The 19,728-nt window shown below is 38.1% G+C and overlaps 1 protein-coding gene across 4 annotated transcripts; it reads right to left on the bottom strand.

The window, feature by feature from the left end:
* Positions 1–37: 37 nt before the first annotated feature.
* Positions 38–18,035, bottom strand: LOC136711408 (uncharacterized). Of its 4 annotated transcripts, none has more exons than XM_066687664.1 (9): positions 17,990–18,035; positions 17,829–17,879; positions 17,426–17,563; positions 8,909–9,376; positions 7,146–7,613; positions 5,383–5,850; positions 4,123–4,590; positions 2,361–2,828; positions 38–1,068 (listed from the first exon to the last, which is right to left on the bottom strand). In XM_066687664.1, the coding sequence occupies exons 2-9, from the start codon at positions 17,859–17,861 to the stop codon at positions 628–630; spliced, it is 2,952 nt and encodes a 983-aa protein (XP_066543761.1). In that variant the 5' UTR covers positions 17,862–17,879; positions 17,990–18,035; the 3' UTR covers positions 38–627. The 4 variants fall into 4 exon arrangements, with proteins under 4 accessions (XP_066543761.1, XP_066543762.1, XP_066543763.1 ...); XM_066687665.1 differs by having other exon boundaries at positions 17,477–17,563; positions 17,990–18,034; XM_066687666.1 differs by lacking the exon at positions 17,426–17,563 and having other exon boundaries at positions 17,990–18,023.
* Positions 18,036–19,728: the final 1,693 nt, after the last annotated feature.

Below are 19,728 nucleotides of genomic sequence, written 5' to 3'. Positions count from 1 at the left end.
CCTGGTGTGGAAGAAACTCACTCTTCAATCAGGTTAGTGCGTTCGTTGCAATGCCTTTATTACATGCAGCGTGGAGAGGAACACTGAATCAAGAAGATTATAAAATTGTTCTGACTCTGGCTTTTATACATAATAAAGTCAGCAAAGATCTGGTTATAAATAAGTAATTTTTTTGTTATCTTAAAAGCAAACTAAGCAGAAGATATATATCATTACAGATGACACTCCCCAGGCTAATGCATAGATTAGGGAGCAGACACTTAAATCATACCGTTTGACATTGTCTACCAGATGCACATCATACATTTAAAAAGAGGTCAAGCTACCTTCTGACCTCACCCTAGACTTGATCTTTTTTACGTATACAAGCAGTAAGCCTTGTGAGAAAGGAATTCCTAACTTTCCTCCCACACTGGTAACTCAGTTTCAGTGGACAGCCTGCTCTAGGCAGAATTGTCTGTGCATCTTTTCTGAGCCCATGTATTAAATAAACAAAATACATAGTGGTAATAGAGAAATATCACATTTATCTTGAAGGGTTTCTAGGTATGTGTATAGCCTTGTGGATTAAACTGTTAATATATAACTACATTGTTGTAATTTTAAATAACATGTACAAACTCAAAGTCATAGCAGAAAGCGACAGAATTGATCAGGGACATCTTTGGCAGCCTCTATGTTTTGCTTTCCATAACGTTCAATTCTAGACAAGTACTTCCCATTGTCAGCTCTCAGGATGACATTTCCATTGTCAACAAAGACTTCAAACTCACAGAATACATCGGGCTCAGATTTGGCCGCCTGAATGTAGTCAACCCCACCAATGCCCCCATAGTTAATTCTACTGAGATACACGCCTCTCTTGTCCCTCAGCAGGATCTTCCCATTATGGGCTTTCGACACCTTGAAATGACACCACTCATCTGGCACTGACTTGACAGCCTCAACGTTGTTCACCTTGGAACCGCTATCAACACTGCACCAGAACATGCCATTGTCAGCCTTCAGTGTAACGGGCCTGTCTGTGTTCATGTAGCTTTCGAACAGAGACAAGTTTGGGACCAGATTCTGCAAAGGGAAATAAATAAGAATTAACATAAAATCATTACAAATCCACACATGGTAAGGAATATCTGTAGAGTGGAAAAACAGAATTGTCGGTTTGACAGAGAATTTCTTTTTTCTTGATTTTCTTTTCAACTATGAACTACCATGATAAATGTAATTTAGTTTAGTGCATCACTGAGTTGTAGGCAACAATGTCCTCTTGTGATCAGAGCCTACATTTATATACTTTATTAAACTAATAAGATTGGGGTTCCTCACTGTGCTCAATGCCAAAAGATGAGAATCTGTCTGGAATGCTGCAGCTCAACTCAATAACACACAAAATGTTGATGACGTTGAAAAGATGAACTATAAATGCCATTTTCGTTTTCCATTTCTGCTCGTACATAAAAGATGGTGCTAGTGAATACGGTTTACTGTTTTAAAGTGATTGTTAGAAATGTGATGGGTAAGGAATGCACAGGACCACAGTGAATCAGTAAGATGTTTATTGTCTAATGGTAATAGAATAATATAGAGAAACAGGTGACAGAGATAAGGAGGATCCCCAGACTCAGCTTAGGTTCTGAGCACCAAGATAAATGTGTGGTTATTCATAGGTGAAGACCTTGAAAGCAAACATTAAAAAGCCTGTATATGGGAATAATTATGAAGATTCAATGAAAATTAATTAAATACTGATTAATATGCAAAGCTAACAGATTAACTTGACTACTGAGTAATAAACAATATAGCTAATAAGATGATATGTCTAACCCTCTGGTATATTTACACCACACCATTTCTGTAACCTTGTGGATGACTCTCTAGAAAAACTAGAAGGTTCGTTATCAATATAGTCATGTTTACCTCATTCTCTGAAAGTGTTAAGGCAAGAAAAATCTGATGTTCTGAGAACTAAGTATCTCCATCTGCAACAGAATCCTCAAGACACAGACAGAAAGGCAGAGGCACACAGGCCAAACTGAATGAATTTGGTACAATATAGTTGCTGATCAATACTAGAAGTTCTTACAAGATGTAGCCTGTTTATTTTTTTTTGCTTTTTAAAATTATTATTAGGTTGATGGTTCTCTGTGGGCTCCAACCATGATTATAATGGTTGTTTAACTAAATATATAGTGTTTGTTTGTTCACAGAAAAACACTGATTTTCTATTATTTGGGAGGAGCACAACCATCAGATTGTGTTCAGGAGAGTGTAGACTGTAAGACAGTTCAGTGATGGTGTGCATCTGTAGCCGGGTACAGTGTGTGGTGTTCTGAGAGAAAAAAAGAAAAAGGAAATCATACCTGAATTGGTCCCACTGAGTCTCCAGGACCGAGGACAAAGCGACAGAATTCATCAGGGACATCTTTGGCAGCCTCTAAGTTTTGCTTTCCATAACGTTCAATTCTAGACAAGTACTTCCCATTGTCAGCTTTCAGGATGACATTTCCATTGTCAACAAAGACTTCAAACTCACAGAATACATCGGGCTCGGATTTGGCCGCCTGAATGAAGTCAACCCCACCAATGCCCCCATAGTTAATTCTACTGAGATACACGCCTCTCTTGTCCCTCAGCAGGATCTTCCCATTATGGGCTTTCGACACCTTGAAATGACACCACTCATCTGGCACTGACTTGACAGCCTCAACGTTGTTCACCTTGGAACCGCTATCAACACTGCACCAGAACATGCCATTGTCAGCCTTCAGTGTAACGGGCCTGTCTGTGTTCATGTAGCTTTCGAACAGAGACAAGTTTGGGACCAGATTCTGCAAAGGGAAATAAATAAGAATTAACATAAAATCATTACAAATCCACACATGGTAAGGAATATCTGTAGAGTGGAAAAACAGAATTGTCGGTTTGACAGAGTATTTCTTTTTTCTTGATTTTCTTTTCAACTATGAACTACCATGATAAATGTAATTTAGTTTAGTGCATCACTGAGTTGTAGGCAACAATGTCCTCTTGTGATCAGAGCCTACATTTATATACTTTATTAAACTAATAAGATTGGGGTTCCTCACTGTGCTCAATGCCAAAAGATGAGAATCTGTCTGGAATGCTGCAGCTCAACTCAATAACACACAAAATGTTGATGACGATGAAAAGATGAACTATAAATGCCATTTTCGTTTTCCATTTCTGCTCGTACATAAAAGATGGTGCTAGTGAATACGGTTTACTGTTTTAAAGTGATTGTTAGAAATGTGATGGGTAAGGAATGCACAGGACCACAGTGAATCAGTAAGATGTTTATTGTCTAATGGTAATAGAATAATATAGAGAAACAGGTGACAGAGATAAGGAGGATCCCCAGACTCAGCTTAGGTTCTGAGCACCAAGATAAATGTGTGGTTATTCATAGGTGAAGACCTTGAAAGCAAACATTAAAAAGCCTGTATATGGGAATAATTATGAAGATTCAATGAAATTAATTAAATACTGATTAATATGCAAAGCTAACAGATTAACTTGACTACTGAGTAATAAACAATATAGCTAATAAGATGATATGTCTAACCCTCTGGTATATTTCCACCACACCATTTCTGTAACCTTGTGGATGACTCTCTAGAAAAACTAGAAGGTTCGTTATCAATATAGTCATGTTTACCTCATTCTCTGAAAGTGTTAAGGCAAGAAAAATCTGATGTTCTGAGAACTAAGTATCTCCATCTGCAACAGAATCCTCAAGACACAGACAGAAAGGCAGAGGCACACAGGCCAAACTGAATGAATTTGGTACAATATAGTTGCTGATCAATACTAGAAGTTCTTACAAGATGTAGCCTGTTTATTTGTTTTTGCTTTTTAAAATTATTATTAGGTTGATGGTTCTCTGTGGGCTCCAACCATGATTATAATGGTTGTTTAACTAAATATATAGTGTTTGTTTGTTCACAGAAAAACACTGATTTTCTATTATTTGGGAGGAGGAGCACAACCATCAGATTGTGTTCAGGAGAGTGTAGACTGTAAGACAGTTCAGTGATGGTGTGCATCTGTAGCCGGGTACAGTGTGTGGTGTTCTGAGAGAAAAAAAGAAAAAGGAAATCTTACCTGAATTGGTCCCACTGAGTCTCCAGGACCGAGGACAAAGCGACAGAATTCATCAGGGACATCTTTGGCAGCCTCTAAGTTTTGCTTTCCATAACGTTCAATTCTAGACAAGTACTTCCCATTGTCAGCTTTCAGGATGACATTTCCATTGTCAACAAAGACTTCAAACTCACAGAATACATCGGGCTCGGATTTGGCCGCCTGAATGTAGTCAACCCCACCAATGCCCCCATAGTTAATTCTACTGAGATACACGCCTCTCTTGTCCCTTAGCAGGATCTTCCCATTATGGGCTTTCAACACCTTGAAATGGCACCACTCATCTGGCACTGACTTGACAGCCTCAACGTTGTTCACCTTGGGACCGCTATCAACACTGCACCAGAACATGCCATTGTCAGCCTTCAGTGTAACGGGCCTGTCTGTGTTCATGTAGCTTTCGAACAGAGACAAGTTTGGGACCAGATTCTGCAAAGACAAAGATCACATCATTCAAGTCAATCCATGAAGACCTGCATAGTGTTTGAGCTCTGAAATTTCTTCCCTTCACTACTTTCATTTTAATCAGGTTAAGGGTTATTAGGCATTATGGAGTATAGAACAATATTCATGCAGCCATCAAATCATGTTCTAACTGGAGACAGCTATTGCATCTCATACACAGATTGGACAGTAGAAAATCAACCCAGTATAGGAAAAGGCCCTTTTTTCCTGTGACCGTACATGGCACTGACAAAATATGATTGGGGTAGGAACATTGTGGTGCCAGTCTTTGCCTTGTGCAAGGCAGCAGTAGAAAGACACTGTGAAGGAGAGCAGCAGGGCTGGTGTACCAGAATGCAGCCCATTCCTGAGGCAAGAGAACCCCAGGAACATCAAACCACTTCCAGGGAGCAGTAAATGGATGGATCAATTGAATAATATAAAAAAAGATTAAACAAAACTAAACAGTACTTAACTTTGTTGGAAGAAAACAGCTCCAAAACTGAGTCTATTTGCCCTAAAGTCTCTTTGCTTATACAGTCAATGCATTTGATTGGGCTTTACAAAAAATCTATAATTTAATGCTTTTAAAAATGAAGAGTTACAGGTCAGCTAGCACTGAACTGTTCTACACTTCATACACATCAACCTATCTTGTAGTAGCCATCTTCAAAAAGGTGTGCCTTTTTTTGTTGTGATCTGTGAAAAGGAGGAGCAGACATTTCACTGATGAATCTTAAAAGAGACATTCACATATTCTGGTAAAAATCATCTTACTTGTGTTGGTCCCTCCGAGTCTCCAGGACTGAGGACAAAGCGACAGAATTGATCAGGGACATCTTTGGCAGCCTCTATGTTTTGCTTTCCATAACGTTCAATTCTAGACAAGTACTTCCCATTGTCAGCTTTCAGGATGACATTTCCATTGTCAACAAAGACTTCAAACTCACAGAATACATCAGGCTCGGATTTGGCCGCCTGAATGTAGTCAACCCCACCAATGCCCCCATAGTTAATTCTACTGAGATACACGCCTCTCTTGTCCCTCAGCAGGATCTTCCCATTATGGGCTTTCGACACCTTGAAATGACACCACTCATCTGGCACTGACTTGACAGCCTCAACGTTGTTCACCTTGGAACCGCTATCAACACTGCACCAGAACATGCCATTGTCAGCCTTTAGTGTAACGGGCCTGTCTGTGTTCATGTAGCTTTCGAACAGAGACAAGTTTGGGACCAGATTCTGCAAAGGGAAACAAATAAGAATTAACATAAAATCATTACAAATCCACACATGGTAAGGAATATCTGTAGAGTGGAAAAACAGAATTGTCGGTTTGACAGAGAATTTCTTTTTTCTTGATTTTCTTTTCAACTATGAACTACCATGATAAATGTAATTTAGTTTAGTGCATCACTGAGTTGTAGGCAACAATGTCCTCTTGTGATCAGAGCCTACATTTATATACTTTATTAAACTAATAAGATTGGGGTTCTTCACTGTGCTCAATGCCAAAAGATGAGAATCTGTCTGGAATGCTGCAGCTCAACTCAATAACACACAAAATGTTGATGACGATGAAAAGATGAACTATAAATGCCATTTTCGTTTCCATTTCTGCTCGTACATAAAAGATGGTGCTAGTGAATACGGTTTACTGTTTTAAAGTGATTGTTAGAAATGTGATGGGTAAGGAATGCACAGGACCACAGTGAATCAGTAAGATGTTTATTGTCTAATGGTAATAGAATAATATAGAGAAACAGGTGACAAAGATAAGGAGGATCCCCAGACTCAGCTTAGGTTCTGAGCACCAAGATAAATGTGTGGTTATTCATAGGTGAAGACCTTGAAAGCAAACATTAAAAAGCCTGTATATGGGAATAATTATGAAGATTCAATGAAAATTAATTAAATACTGATTAATATGCAAAGCTAACAGATTAACTTGACTACTGAGTAATAAACAATATAGCTAATAAGATGATATGTCTAACCCTCTGGTATATTTCCACCACACCATTTCTGTAACCTTGTGGATGACTCTCTAGAAAAACTAGAAGGTTCGTTATCAATATAGTCATGTTTACCTCATTCTCTGAAAGTGTTAAGGCAAGAAAAATCTGATGTTCTGAGAACTAAGTATCTCCATCTGCAACAGAATCCTCAAGACACAGACAGAAAGGCAGAGGCACACAGGCCAAACTGAATGAATTTGGTACAATATAGTTGCTGATCAATACTAGAAGTTCTTACAAGATGTAGCCTGTTTATTTTTTTTTTGCTTTTTAAAATTATTATTAGGTTGATGGTTCTCTGTGGGCTCCAACCATGATTATAATGGTTGTTTAACTAAATATATAGTGTTTGTTTGTTCACAGAAAAACACTGATTTTCTATTATTTGGGAGGAGGAGCACAACCATCAGATTGTGTTCAGGAGAGTGTAGACTGTAAGACAGTTCAGTGATGGTGTGCATCTGTAGCCGGGTACAGTGTGTGGTGTTCTGAGAAAAAAAAAGAAAAAGGAAATCATACCTGAATTGGTCCCACTGAGTCTCCAGGACCGAGGACAAAGCGACAGAATTCATCAGGGACATCTTTGGCAGCCTCTAAGTTTTGCTTTCCATAACGTTCAATTCTAGACAAGTACTTCCCATTGTCAGCTTTCAGGATGACATTTCCATTGTCAACAAAGACTTCAAACTCACAGAATACATCGGGCTCAGATTTGGCCGCCTGAATGTAGTCAACCCCACCAATGCCCCCATAGTTAATTCTACTGAGATACACGCCTCTCTTGTCCCTCAGCAGGATCTTCCCATTATGGGCTTTCGACACCTTGAAATGACACCACTCATCTGGTACTGACTTGACAGCCTCAACGTTGTTCACCTTGGAACAGCTATCAACACTGCACCAGAACATGCCATTGTCAGCCTTCAGTGTAACGGGCCTGTCTGTGTTCATGTAGCTTTCGAACAGAGACAAGTTTGGGACCAGATTCTGCAAAGGGAAATAAATAAGAATTAACATAAAATCATTACAAATCCACACATGGTAAGGAATATCTGTAGAGTGGAAAAACAGAATTGTCGGTTTGACAGAGAATTTCTTTTTTCTTGATTTTCTTTTCAACTATGAACTACCATGATAAATGTAATTTAGTTTAGTGCATCACTGAGTTGTAGGCAACAATGTCCTCTTGTGATCAGAGCCTACATTTATATACTTTATTAAACTAATAAGATTGGGGTTCTTCACTGTGCTCAATGCCAAAAGATGAGAATCTGTCTGGAATGCTGCAGCTCAACTCAATAACACACAAAATGTTGATGACGATGAAAAGATGAACTATAAATGCCATTTTCGTTTCCATTTCTGCTCGTACATAAAAGATGGTGCTAGTGAATACGGTTTACTGTTTTAAAGTGATTGTTAGAAATGTGATGGGTAAGGAATGCACAGGACCACAGTGAATCAGTAAGATGTTTATTGTCTAATGGTAATAGAATAATATAGAGAAACAGGTGACAGAGATAAGGAGGATCCCCAGACTCAGCTTAGGTTCTGAGCACCAAGATAAATGTGTGGTTATTCATAGGTGAAGACCTTGAAAGCAAACATTAAAAAGCCTGTATATGGGAATAATTATGAAGATTCAATGAAAATTAATTAAATACTGATTAATATGCAAAGCTAACAGATTAACTTGACTACTGAGTAATAAACAATATAGCTAATAAGATGATATGTCTAACCCTCTGGTATATTTCCACCACACCATTTCTGTAACCTTGTGGATGACTCTCTAGAAAAACTAGAAGGTTCGTTATCAATATAGTCATGTTTACCTCATTCTCTGAAAGTGTTAAGGCAAGAAAAATCTGATGTTCTGAGAACTAAGTATCTCCATCTGCAACAGAATCCTCAAGACACAGACAGAAAGGCAGAGGCACACAGGCCAAACTGAATGAATTTGGTACAATATAGTTGCTGATCAATACTAGAAGTTCTTACAAGATGTAGCCTGTTTATTTTTTTTTTGCTTTTTAAAATTATTATTAGGTTGATGGTTCTCTGTGGGCTCCAACCATGATTATAATGGTTGTTTAACTAAATATATAGTGTTTGTTTGTTCACAGAAAAACACTGATTTTCTATTATTTGGGAGGAGGAGCACAACCATCAGATTGTGTTCAGGAGAGTGTAGACTGTAAGACAGTTCAGTGATGGTGTGCATCTGTAGCCGGGTACAGTGTGTGGTGTTCTGAGAAAAAAAAAGAAAAAGGAAATCATACCTGAATTGGTCCCACTGAGTCTCCAGGACCGAGGACAAAGCGACAGAATTCATCAGGGACATCTTTGGCAGCCTCTAAGTTTTGCTTTCCATAACGTTCAATTCTAGACAAGTACTTCCCATTGTCAGCTTTCAGGATGACATTTCCATTGTCAACAAAGACTTCAAACTCACAGAATACATCGGGCTCAGATTTGGCCGCCTGAATGTAGTCAACCCCACCAATGCCCCCATAGTTAATTCTACTGAGATACACGCCTCTCTTGTCCCTCAGCAGGATCTTCCCATTATGGGCTTTCGACACCCTGAAATGACACCACTCATCTGGTACTGACTTGACAGCCTCAACGTTGTTCACCTTGGAACCGCTATCAACACTGCACCAGAACATGCCATTGTCAGCCTTCAGTGTAACGGGCCTGTCTGTGTTCATGTAGCTTTCGAACAGAGACAAGTTTGGGACCAGATTCTGCAAAGACAAAGATCACATCATTCAAGTCAATCCATTAAGACCTGCTCAGTGTTTGAGCTCTGAAATGTCTTCCCTTCAGTGCCTTCATTACTAAATGAATAAATAATAATAATAATAATAATAATAATAATAATAATAATAATAATAATAATAATAATAATAATAATAATAATAAACCCAATAAATGTGGGTTCTTCTTTATCCTCAACGCTAAAAAATGATAATCTGTCTGGAATGCTGCAGCTCAACTCAATAACATACAAAATGTTACAAAAGAAAGGATGAAGTATAAATGTCATTTTCGCATCCATTTCTGTACGTACATGAAAGATGGCGCTAGTGAATACTATTGATTGTTTTAAAGTGATGTAGTCTGTTTGTTTCTTTGTTATTAGGCTGATGGTTCAACACTTACACGGGTGTTTCAACCGGCTTAAGGCTGGTTTATACTTCTGTGTCTGCGTCTCTGCGTACATGCGTGGGTGTTGTACAGCTGTCTGCCAACACACTTTTGCATGTAAGGTTGACGCATCCACAGGGGGCAGAAATCTACAGAAAACGAAACCCAATTTCTATGGTGCACCTACAATTTTATGGATGTAAATTAACATATACTGTTAATGACATGTTATTTTATTATTATTACAGTGTAGCGTTAAGGGGGTGGAATGTATTTTGACATAGCATTTGAGCTCTGAGCTGAAGTTCTGATCTAAAGAAGACCTCTCCCCAAAAGTTATCAGATTTCCTAATCTCATAGGCACGTGAACTGTTCTATATCAAAGTGGCAGTCTTGGGAGGATGGCACAGAGAATGGGCCAAATGGCTTGGAATCCCTGCTGCGAAATGTCTAGGGAATAGGGTCTGTAGGTAATAACCCTTTGAAGCAGGCGAGAGCTGAAATCCCAAAACAGAGCTACGCACCCAGGCCAACCGGCATTTCCAAAAGATGACACGGATTGACATCAGTCATAAATCGAGCCCCCTCCAATAGGACACTGGGGGCTGAAACCGAAATCCTATCTCACAAACTCAAGAACCAATTGTCTATTGATCTGACAGGCATTAAAAGGCAATGCACAGCATATCTCTCTCTCTCCCCCTCCCCCTCCCCCTCTCTCTCTCTCTCCTGAACCAGTAACTCGCTGACACAGCTCAACCTGTAGCTCTGTTGCCAGAACCAAAACCAGGAACCAACTATGTCTTTGCCGGCAACAGAAGAGTTAAAGTGGGAGAAGGAGATTGAGCCGTACGAAGAATAAAAAAAAAAAAAAACTTTATTAATTAAAGAACTTTAGAAACTGAGCATGCCCGCCTGTACCCATCTGATCAGTGGAGTTTTACAGCTGGACAATTGTCTAAGTCGACTGCAATACGAAAGTGTTCAGTCATTTAAATAGCTATTGAGTCTTAAGAAACTTGACCATTGGAAACGAACAGGGCCCTGCTTTCCTCAAAGACTTCGTCTTCAAATAACTACAGTGGAAAACCCTGCTTGCAAAGAAGATTTTGTGCACAACCTTGGAGCCTTCAAACCAGTGGAAAATCTGTTTGGAAAAGACTCTAATTTCGCGAAACCCCACCTTCCAGGTGCACCGACTGAGTGGAAGTTATTGGACAAAGCCGAACCGGACCTCGTGCCGTGTGTTTTTATTTGAGCCCGAAGACAGAGAGGTCTCTCTGCGACGAAGTTCAGATAAGTTTAACAGTTTGGAGTTTATAATTCATGACATTTTAGAAATCAATTAGAAATGTTATTCTGTGAGTCATAAACTTTAGAATGTGTAATATCATTTAGTATTTTCTTAAATATAAATGAGTGCTGCATTAAACGGTTTTGTTTGACAATTTTAGAAATAAAATCTGTCAACGCCGAGAAATATCATTCCTGTTTATCTGTTTAGTCTGAAATTGGGAGAATTAGGGAGAATTCCATGGTAACAAGAAATTATATAATCTTTCTCGGCACCCAAACGTAAATGAGACTTATATATGTAACGAGAAGTTATTTGACTTAGTTATTTAATGTCCAACTAACAATACTAATGAGAGACTTGCCTTCATCTTACTAACCGGTATTGTAGTCAATGTGTTTGTAATTTTGTGTAACATCACATGCCATTCCATGGTCTTTGATTTGGTCACAGAAGTGATTTGTCTTTGATTTGTTGATCTTGAGTGAATATTAATTAGTTTTTCCCTTTTTGTATAACTAGTGTGGTGCTACATTTTATCTTTGTTTTTAATACATTTGAGAATTTATATCTTTGGAATTGGTGTCTGTGTCCAATTATTGCAGAAATTGAGTTCTACAAGATTCTAGGATTCTTGAAAAGGTGATACTTAAATTCACTTCTTTAACTGAAATGTATAAGTGTACCTTACGCTACAACAGAAACTACACCCACACACACATACAAATTGAATCCTGTATGTGCATATCTCTATTGTCTTGCTATAGTTTCTAGACACTTAACACTAGAACATACATACGTCTCTGCGTATGTGAATTTCTCCTGCATATACGTTCTTATATGTTACTGTATATTTGAATTAGATACCTATATTGCGTTTCTGCTGTTAAACTCCTCAAAATTTATGAGCAATAAATACGTTCTTCTCCAACTGCCAGACCCGCAGTTCACTTGATAGGCTATATCCCACTGAATACTTTAATAAATATAGCTGACAATATGGGCTTTGTAATCAAACTAGTAATTGTGAAAGATTTATAATCATGTTGATTGGTTTTTGCTACACATCATATATTAATTATAATCTTGTGAGAAATCACAGTCGTAAAGGTTTAACATTTTTTAAGCCTACCTATTTCAAAAGCTGTATTTGAATTGTTTGGATTAATGCTTGTTACCATGGTTCAATTTGTAATGAAAAGCTATCAGAGTTTATGTAACAGACCCCAGCCAGAGGGCCACGTAACAGATAATAATACCTGTAAAACAGGATAACGAATCAGAGACTGGAAACGATTGTTGTAGTGTACAGATAGCCCTGCTCCAGAATTTATTCATCATCACAAATGTATTTTTTTGTTTTCTTTTTCTTTCTTTCTTTTGTATACTCACAAAATAACCATTCACAATTACATTCAATGTATTTCACCTATTCAGTTAATCAGCACAACTGTATTCATCTCTATACCTTTCCCTATGTAATTATTTTACACTCACATTCACTTTTACATATTCTTTACACATCCAAACACACTGTTTATATACCTAGCAGTAACAGAGAAAGAACATACAATCTCTCCTACATAACAGCTTAATACATCTGTTCCCAGGTTTACCATTGAGATAAGTAATAAGTTTTAGGTCACTCACGCAAAATAACACAATGATATATTTAAACCCTGATGTCAGCAAGCCATAAAATAAATAAATACAAATTACAAAAGTTGTAGACAAAGACGCGGGTCTACGGCGTCGCGTAACCATTTCCACATTGTTCCGAGTCGTGTTTACAAATATAATACACTTCCCATTCAATTCTAACACATGGGCTTTATAAAACATCTCTTCATAGCCTGACAACCTTTTGTTGTGTTACAGTAGCTAAACATATACACTCACCTAAAGGATTATTAGGAACACCTGTTCAATTTCTCATTAATGCAATTATCTAACCAACCAATCACATGGCAGTTGCTTCAATGCATTTAGGGGTGTGGTCCTGGTCAAGACAATCTCCTGAACTCCAAACTGAATGTCTGAATGGGAAAGAAAGGTGATTTAAGCAATTTTGAGCGTGGCATGGTTGTTGGTGCCAGACGGGCCGGTCTGAGTATTTCACAATCTGCTCAGTTACTGGGATTTTCACGCACAACCATTTCTAGGGTTTACAAAGAATGGTGTGAAAAGGGAAAAACATCCAGTATGCGGCAGTCCTGTGGGCGAAAATGCCTTGTTGATGCTAGAGGTCAGAGGAGAATGGGCCGTCTGATTCAAGCTGATAGAAGAGCAACTTTGACTGAAATAACCACTCGTTACAACCGAGGTATGAGGCAAAGCATTTGTGAAGCCACAACACGTACAACCTTGAGGCGGATGGGCTACAACAGCAGAAGACCCCACCGGGTACCACTCATCTCCACTACAAATTGGAAAAAGAGGCTACAATTTGCACAAGCTCACCAAAATTGGACAGTTGAAGACTGGAAAAATGTTGCCTGGTCTGATGAGTCTCGATTTCTGTTGAGACATTCAGATGGTAGAGTCAGAATTTGGTGTAAACAGAATGAGAACATGGATCCATCATGCCTTGTTACCACTGTGCAGGCTGGTGGTGGTGGTGTAATGGTGTGGGGGATGTTTTCTTGGCACACTTTAGGCCCCTTAGTGCCAATTGGGCATTGTTTAAATGCCACGGCATACCTGAGCATTGTTTCTGACCATGTCCATCCCTTTATGACCACCATGTACCCATCCTCTGATGGCTACTTCCAGCAGGATAATGCACCATGTCACAAAGGTCGAATCATTTCAAATTGGTTTCTTGAACATGACAATGAGTTCACTGTACTAAACTGGCCCCCACAGTCACCAGATCTCAACCCAATAGAGCATCTTTGGGATGTGGTGGAACGGGAGCTTCGTGTCCTGGATGTGCATCCCACAAATCTCCATCAACTGCAAGATGCTATCCTATCAATATGGGCCAACATTTCTAAAGAATGCTTTCAGCACCTTGTTGAATCAATGCCACGTACAATTAAGGCAGTTCTGAAGGCGAAAGGGGTTCAAACACAGTATTAGTATGGTGTTCCTAATAATCCTTTAGGTGAGTGTACAGTTTAATACCATTACTAACCTGTAAAACAGGATTAATAATCAGAGACTGGAGACGATTGTTGTAGTGTGCCAATTTGTGTGTTGATAGGTCAAACAGAACCCACTGTATGAGGGTGTTTGTGAGAGGTGTCTAGCTGCTGTCCAAACACGTTCCCTGGTGGCCAAACAAAACTGTAGCTGAAATAATACAAATAACCAAATAATACTACTTACAAATCCACCTAAGGATCTAGTCTTTCTAAAAATTGCTCTTTATGCAGACTTACGTGTTACCAGGCGGTCTGTGACTGTACCTGCGCACAATTATACTGTATTGCATTTTTACACATTACTCTTGTGCAGAGATGCTATTGGATATCCCCCAAATGTGCATTTCATTTGAAAGCTGAGTTTATTGGCTACATGCCTGTGTTAATCTCATAGACACCACAGACAAGGTTTTTGTGTCACATGTCGCTGTGCTGTGCCCATGGAGAAATAGCGCAGGCAGATATAGGAGGAGAGGGGGACCCACTCAGACACATAGAAGTTTAGATCCGATATAAAATAATTTTGTATTAGTACAATCTAAAGAGAGTGTTTACTTCCTGACATTTTGATCTCTGTACTGGTGTGTGTTGCTTCTACCAAAATGCAGATGGTCTTGTTTTGATCAATAGACCATCTGGTTCCATAATATGTCAAAGTTGTCAATATTTACAGACATTTTTTATTCCATCTCAAACCACGTAACCATCCCTCAGAATGCTGAACCAATAACTTAAGAGGTTAAAGACCTAACTTACAGATGAAGAAGGCCTATTGCTTGAAATAATAACCTGTAACAAATTATTTAAACTCTGTGTAGACCTTACACTCTAGATCAATCTATTTAACCAGTAGAAGTAGTTAAAGTATTTGTAATGTATCTACACCCAGGGTTATTAGTAGTATATTATTTTATTTGTAACTGTTATTTTTTATAGTGTCAGCTGTGTTTGTAGATGTTTGAATGTAACTGAGAAACATTTACAATTATTATTAAAAGATGTGCAAAACTGAAAGTTCTTATGTGATAGTTCAGTTAACTCCTCCCCCTGGCGCTGCTCTGTTCTGGGATAACACTAGGTAAAAATTGGGGCCAAGAATTCATGGCCTGGTTCAGGGTCAGCTTGACAAATTTGCCAGTGACGTGCCGCTCCAGGTCGGGTCAGAGATGCCAATGAAACGGAGGTAAAAGTAACCTGTTTTGGGATCACACACCTGCCAGTAATACTGACCTGCCTACTATAAAACAGCCTCTCTCCTGCTGTATCGGGTCAGTGTACCACAAGGGACGTGAAGAAGTGGAAAAAGAAGAATAGAGACAAAACCTTTTAGATATCCCGGTTATGACCGTTTTTGTGTGAAGACCCTGTTTTGTGTAATCGACCTTGGACTGGTTAATGAACCCACTGCCATCTTACAAACCCCCGGCTCACAGATTATGACAACAAGATTGCCTACCACTTACCAACGGTCAAGAGATTTTCCTGAAACCATTTAGTGAACCAAAAGTAGATCAGGGCTGTGAAGAAGTACTAGCAAGCACCCTAACCTGGGCAATCTTTTTATTTAATGTATTTGCCCTTAAACTGCTGATTTCATTAACACAGTCCACAGCTTTTAACCCACATCCTGGAACCACCTGTCGCACACCCTTGAATTGTTACACTAATGCCCCGTTTCCACTGTCCCAGATGCTTAGATGGGTGTTTCCACTGGCTTAAGCGTCTGGACGCGTCCAGGTTTTGTGGCCGGTTAACTATCTGCTGCCAGACGTGGCCATAAGCGTCCCTCACCCACTGAGGAAATACTTCTCTTTCAGAAGCGAGATGTGAGCTTGACTTGCAGACAGACAGGGAAGAGATCACATAAATTATGTCCTAATATCTAATCTCAAATGCAGTGTGGGATCACGAATAAATTACAGTTTTATTAGCAGCATAGAGTGAAATACAGAAGCAATGACTGCTTACAGTTAATATCCGAGTGTATTAAAACGGATTTCGCAGGATTCACTAGTTAAAAATAAACTGAAGGATAATAAACGGATCGGTAGCCGATTTTATTAATATTTTATTAACAGCTGGATGGTGTTTCAGTCTTCCTGTGGATGGTTTGCAGGTCTGTTGTATAACAGCCCCGCAGAGACAAGTATGAAAGTCCATTTACAAGTTAAATGAATAAATAAATACAGAAAACAAAGGTTTTCTTGTTTCAAAACTTTGGAATCTGGATTTCTAGACAAAGCTATCCAATAACTATTACAGAAACTAGTTCTTTTCAGTCTAAGATTCCTCATGGGGGCACCAATTAGGAGGCGTAAGGTATACTTATAAATTTCAATTAAAGAAGTGAATTTATAGTATCACCTTATCACGAATCCTGAAATCTTGTAGAACTCAATTTCTGTAATAATTGGACGCAGAAGCCAATTCCAAAGATATAAATTGTCAAATTTATTCAAAAACAAAGACTAAATGTAGCACTACACTAATTATACAAAAGGGAAAAACTTATAAAAATTCAACTCTAGATTAACAAATCAAAGACAAATCACTTCCGTGACCAAATCAAAGACCATGGGATCGCATATGATAACACACAAATCATTAAACAAAAAAGGTTATAAACACATTGACTACAATACCGGTTAGTAAGACGAAGGTGAGTCTCTCATTAGTATTGTCAGACATTAAATAACTACGCAGGTTAGTATTTATGTCAGGTAACTTCTCGTTATATATATATATAGCATGTCACAAAGGTCAAATCATTTCAAATTGGTTTCTTGAACATGACAATGAGTTCACTGTACTAAACTGGCCCCCACAGTCACCAGATCTCAACCCAATAGAGCATCTTTGGGATGTGGTGGAACGGGAGCTTCGTGCCCTGGATGTGCATCCCACAAATCTCCATCAACTGCAAGATGCTATCCTATCAATATGGGCCAACATTTCTAAAGAATGCTTTCAGCACCTTGTTGAATCAATGCCACGTAAAATTAAGGCAGTTCTGAAGTCGAAAGGGGGTCAAACACAGTATTAGTATGGTGTTCCTAATAATCCTTTAGGTGAGTGTATATATATATATATATATATATATATAGAGATAGAGAGAGAGAGAGAGAGAGAGAGAGAGAGAGAGAGAGAGAGAGAGAGAGAGAGAGAGAGAGAGATGTGTGTGTGTGTGTGTGTGTGTGTGTGTATACCTGTGCTTCAGTAGGTATATTTAGACGTGTGGATGTTATGATGGCCTTCACCTGCTCACTTTTCTCTTCTAGTCCCTTCATCATCCCTGCTGAAACCAATGGATGATTGCTGAGAAGTACCCACATGGCATAGCATACCTAAACAAAGATAGTTACGGTTACAGCATAAGAAAAATGATAAGGTTAATAAGTAAGTGTGACAGTCAGAGCAGTTTGGCAAAAAGAGTTCCTCAGTTTATTTAGTCTTTAAACATCTTTATAAAACAAATTAATTTTGTCTGAGTGCCAAAGCAGACATATTGTTTTAGGTACAAAACGTAGGTACAATCCTTCTTATTATTCTAGATTCACATTTAATTTATTTAAGTTGATTTCAGTTTCAACAATCTTTCTTAGAACATACCTTTGCAATAAGCAGAAGTATAAGTGCAGCCATTGTCCTGTCCCTCCTGTCCTTTAAAATAAAATAAAAATAAGGTGAGTACTGTTTTATCCTTGCCTTAACATTGACTATAGATTAACTGTGAAAAACTTGAACTGTGAAACTAGTATATTCATGCTAACCTGAGTCCAGCATACAAAGTGTACTGAAGCAACTGCAGAGCAAATGTTTTCAAATGTTTTAGTTACAGCCTTATATATAAAGCAGATGGTGATGACTTTTTCTGGCAATCCAATTGGCCCCTCTATTCCAGATGTTGTTTATCTTAGATAACTCAATTATAAGTTTGGCTGTACACTCTGTGCCTTTGTCTATTACGCTCTTTATTTTCAAATAATATTTTGATTTTGGAAAAAAAAAAATGTGAGGGATTGAAGATTAATTATATTTGTCATATCCACTCCCTGAATACCATGAATAAAACACTGCATTGCACATAAGGGTCAACCGTGTAATATTTCCTGGAAAACAACCCCTATTGGCATTAAGATAAGAAAAAACAACTGTCAAAAGTGTAAAATTTAAAACAAGGGAAGTTGTAAAATCAATAGTTTAAAGGAGGGGTCTCAAACTCAATTCCTGGAGGGCTGTGTGTATGCTGGTTTTCATTCCAACTAAGTCCTCAAGTACTTAATTTGTCTCATTGTTTAATTAGCTAGATACATTTAAAAACCTATCCAGGTCCCGGGATATTTTATAAGCAGCTGTGCCTTGAATCAACTGCACTTTCAGACCATCAACTGTAAAATACCTCGCAATATAGTTTTTAAATATGTCAAATTGAAAAATGTATTTGACAAATTAATGAATTGAGGACTGGGTTGGAATGAAAACAAGCATATACACAGCCCTCCAGGAGCTGAGTTTGAGACCACTGGCTTAAAGCTACTACATACACAGCACAACCGTGACAAAAAACAAATAGTGATGTACTTGGGGCATGGAATCTGAGAGATTTAGGAAAGGCATAGGCCAGGGAAGAAACAATTCCTGAATTGTCAGTTCTCACTATGTTGTGAGAACTACATAGTGTGTCAGGGTTGTTTATGTATGAGAATATATTCAGCAGTATTCTGAAATAGCTGCTGTATGATAAATGTAAATGAATGCTACCTGAGATTGAATGTACAAGATTAATATCAGTGTGACAATTCAAAGAAAGGGGAAAACAAAATTGTTATTTTGGATACAAATACTTTTGATGTTGATATGGAAGAATTTCAATCTAATTGTGATTTTCTATGTGTCTTCACAGGGGCCAGAAACAACAAAGTAACTCTCTCATTTATCCTACAGGTCCCTACAGGTGAAGCCCTATCCAGTCCTAACAGCTGGGACTCAAGTAACTAATTCACTGTAAAAGCCAACAATAGAACAATAGAACAATAGAGGACACACATATTTTGGGATACTGGGAATACTCAAAAAGTATTCACCCCCTTGGACTTTTCCACATATCATTGTGTTACAACATGAAATCAGAATGGAGTTTTTGCCACTGATCAACATATAAGTCCATAATGTCAAAGTGAAAAATATCTTCAAATTGTTCTAAATTGAATACAGATACAAAACAGGAAATAATTTAATGCATAAGTAATCACCACCTTTGCTGTGACACATCTGATTGAGCTGTGCTGAAACCAATTGTCTTTATACGTCACGTAACAGATTACACTGAATTAAACAGAATGTTTGATATATTCAATTACCTGCAGATATCAGAAATCTATCTTTTAATTATTTTAAATAGTAGGGGTTTTAATTTAAATATAAAATTGTATAATTTATTGAATTAAGGAATCAACTTTTTATCAGTAAAAAGTAAAATGTAAGCAAACTATTACTTCAATTAAGGATT

The sequence above is a fragment of the Amia ocellicauda genome, chromosome 16 (genome assembly GCF_036373705.1).
Source record: "Amia ocellicauda isolate fAmiCal2 chromosome 16, fAmiCal2.hap1, whole genome shotgun sequence".
NCBI classification, from domain to species: Eukaryota; Metazoa; Chordata; class Actinopteri; order Amiiformes; family Amiidae; genus Amia; species Amia ocellicauda.
Note: the sequence above shows the minus strand (reverse complement) of the source record. Positions and strands in the feature narration are given on the sequence as shown.

Bases quoted from the DNA above. Each gene is read 5' to 3' on its own strand.
- LOC136711408 (XM_066687664.1), bottom strand. From the start codon at position 17,861: ATGGCTGCACTTATACTTCTGCTTATTGCAAAG. The intron at 9,377-17,425 runs GTATACACACAC...TTGTCTTTGCAG, and splicing joins ATATACCTACTGAAGCACAG to AATCTGGTCCCAAACTTGTC. The intron at 4,591-5,382 runs GTAAGATGATTT...TTGTCTTTGCAG, and splicing joins ACTCGGAGGGACCAACACAA to AATCTGGTCCCAAACTTGTC.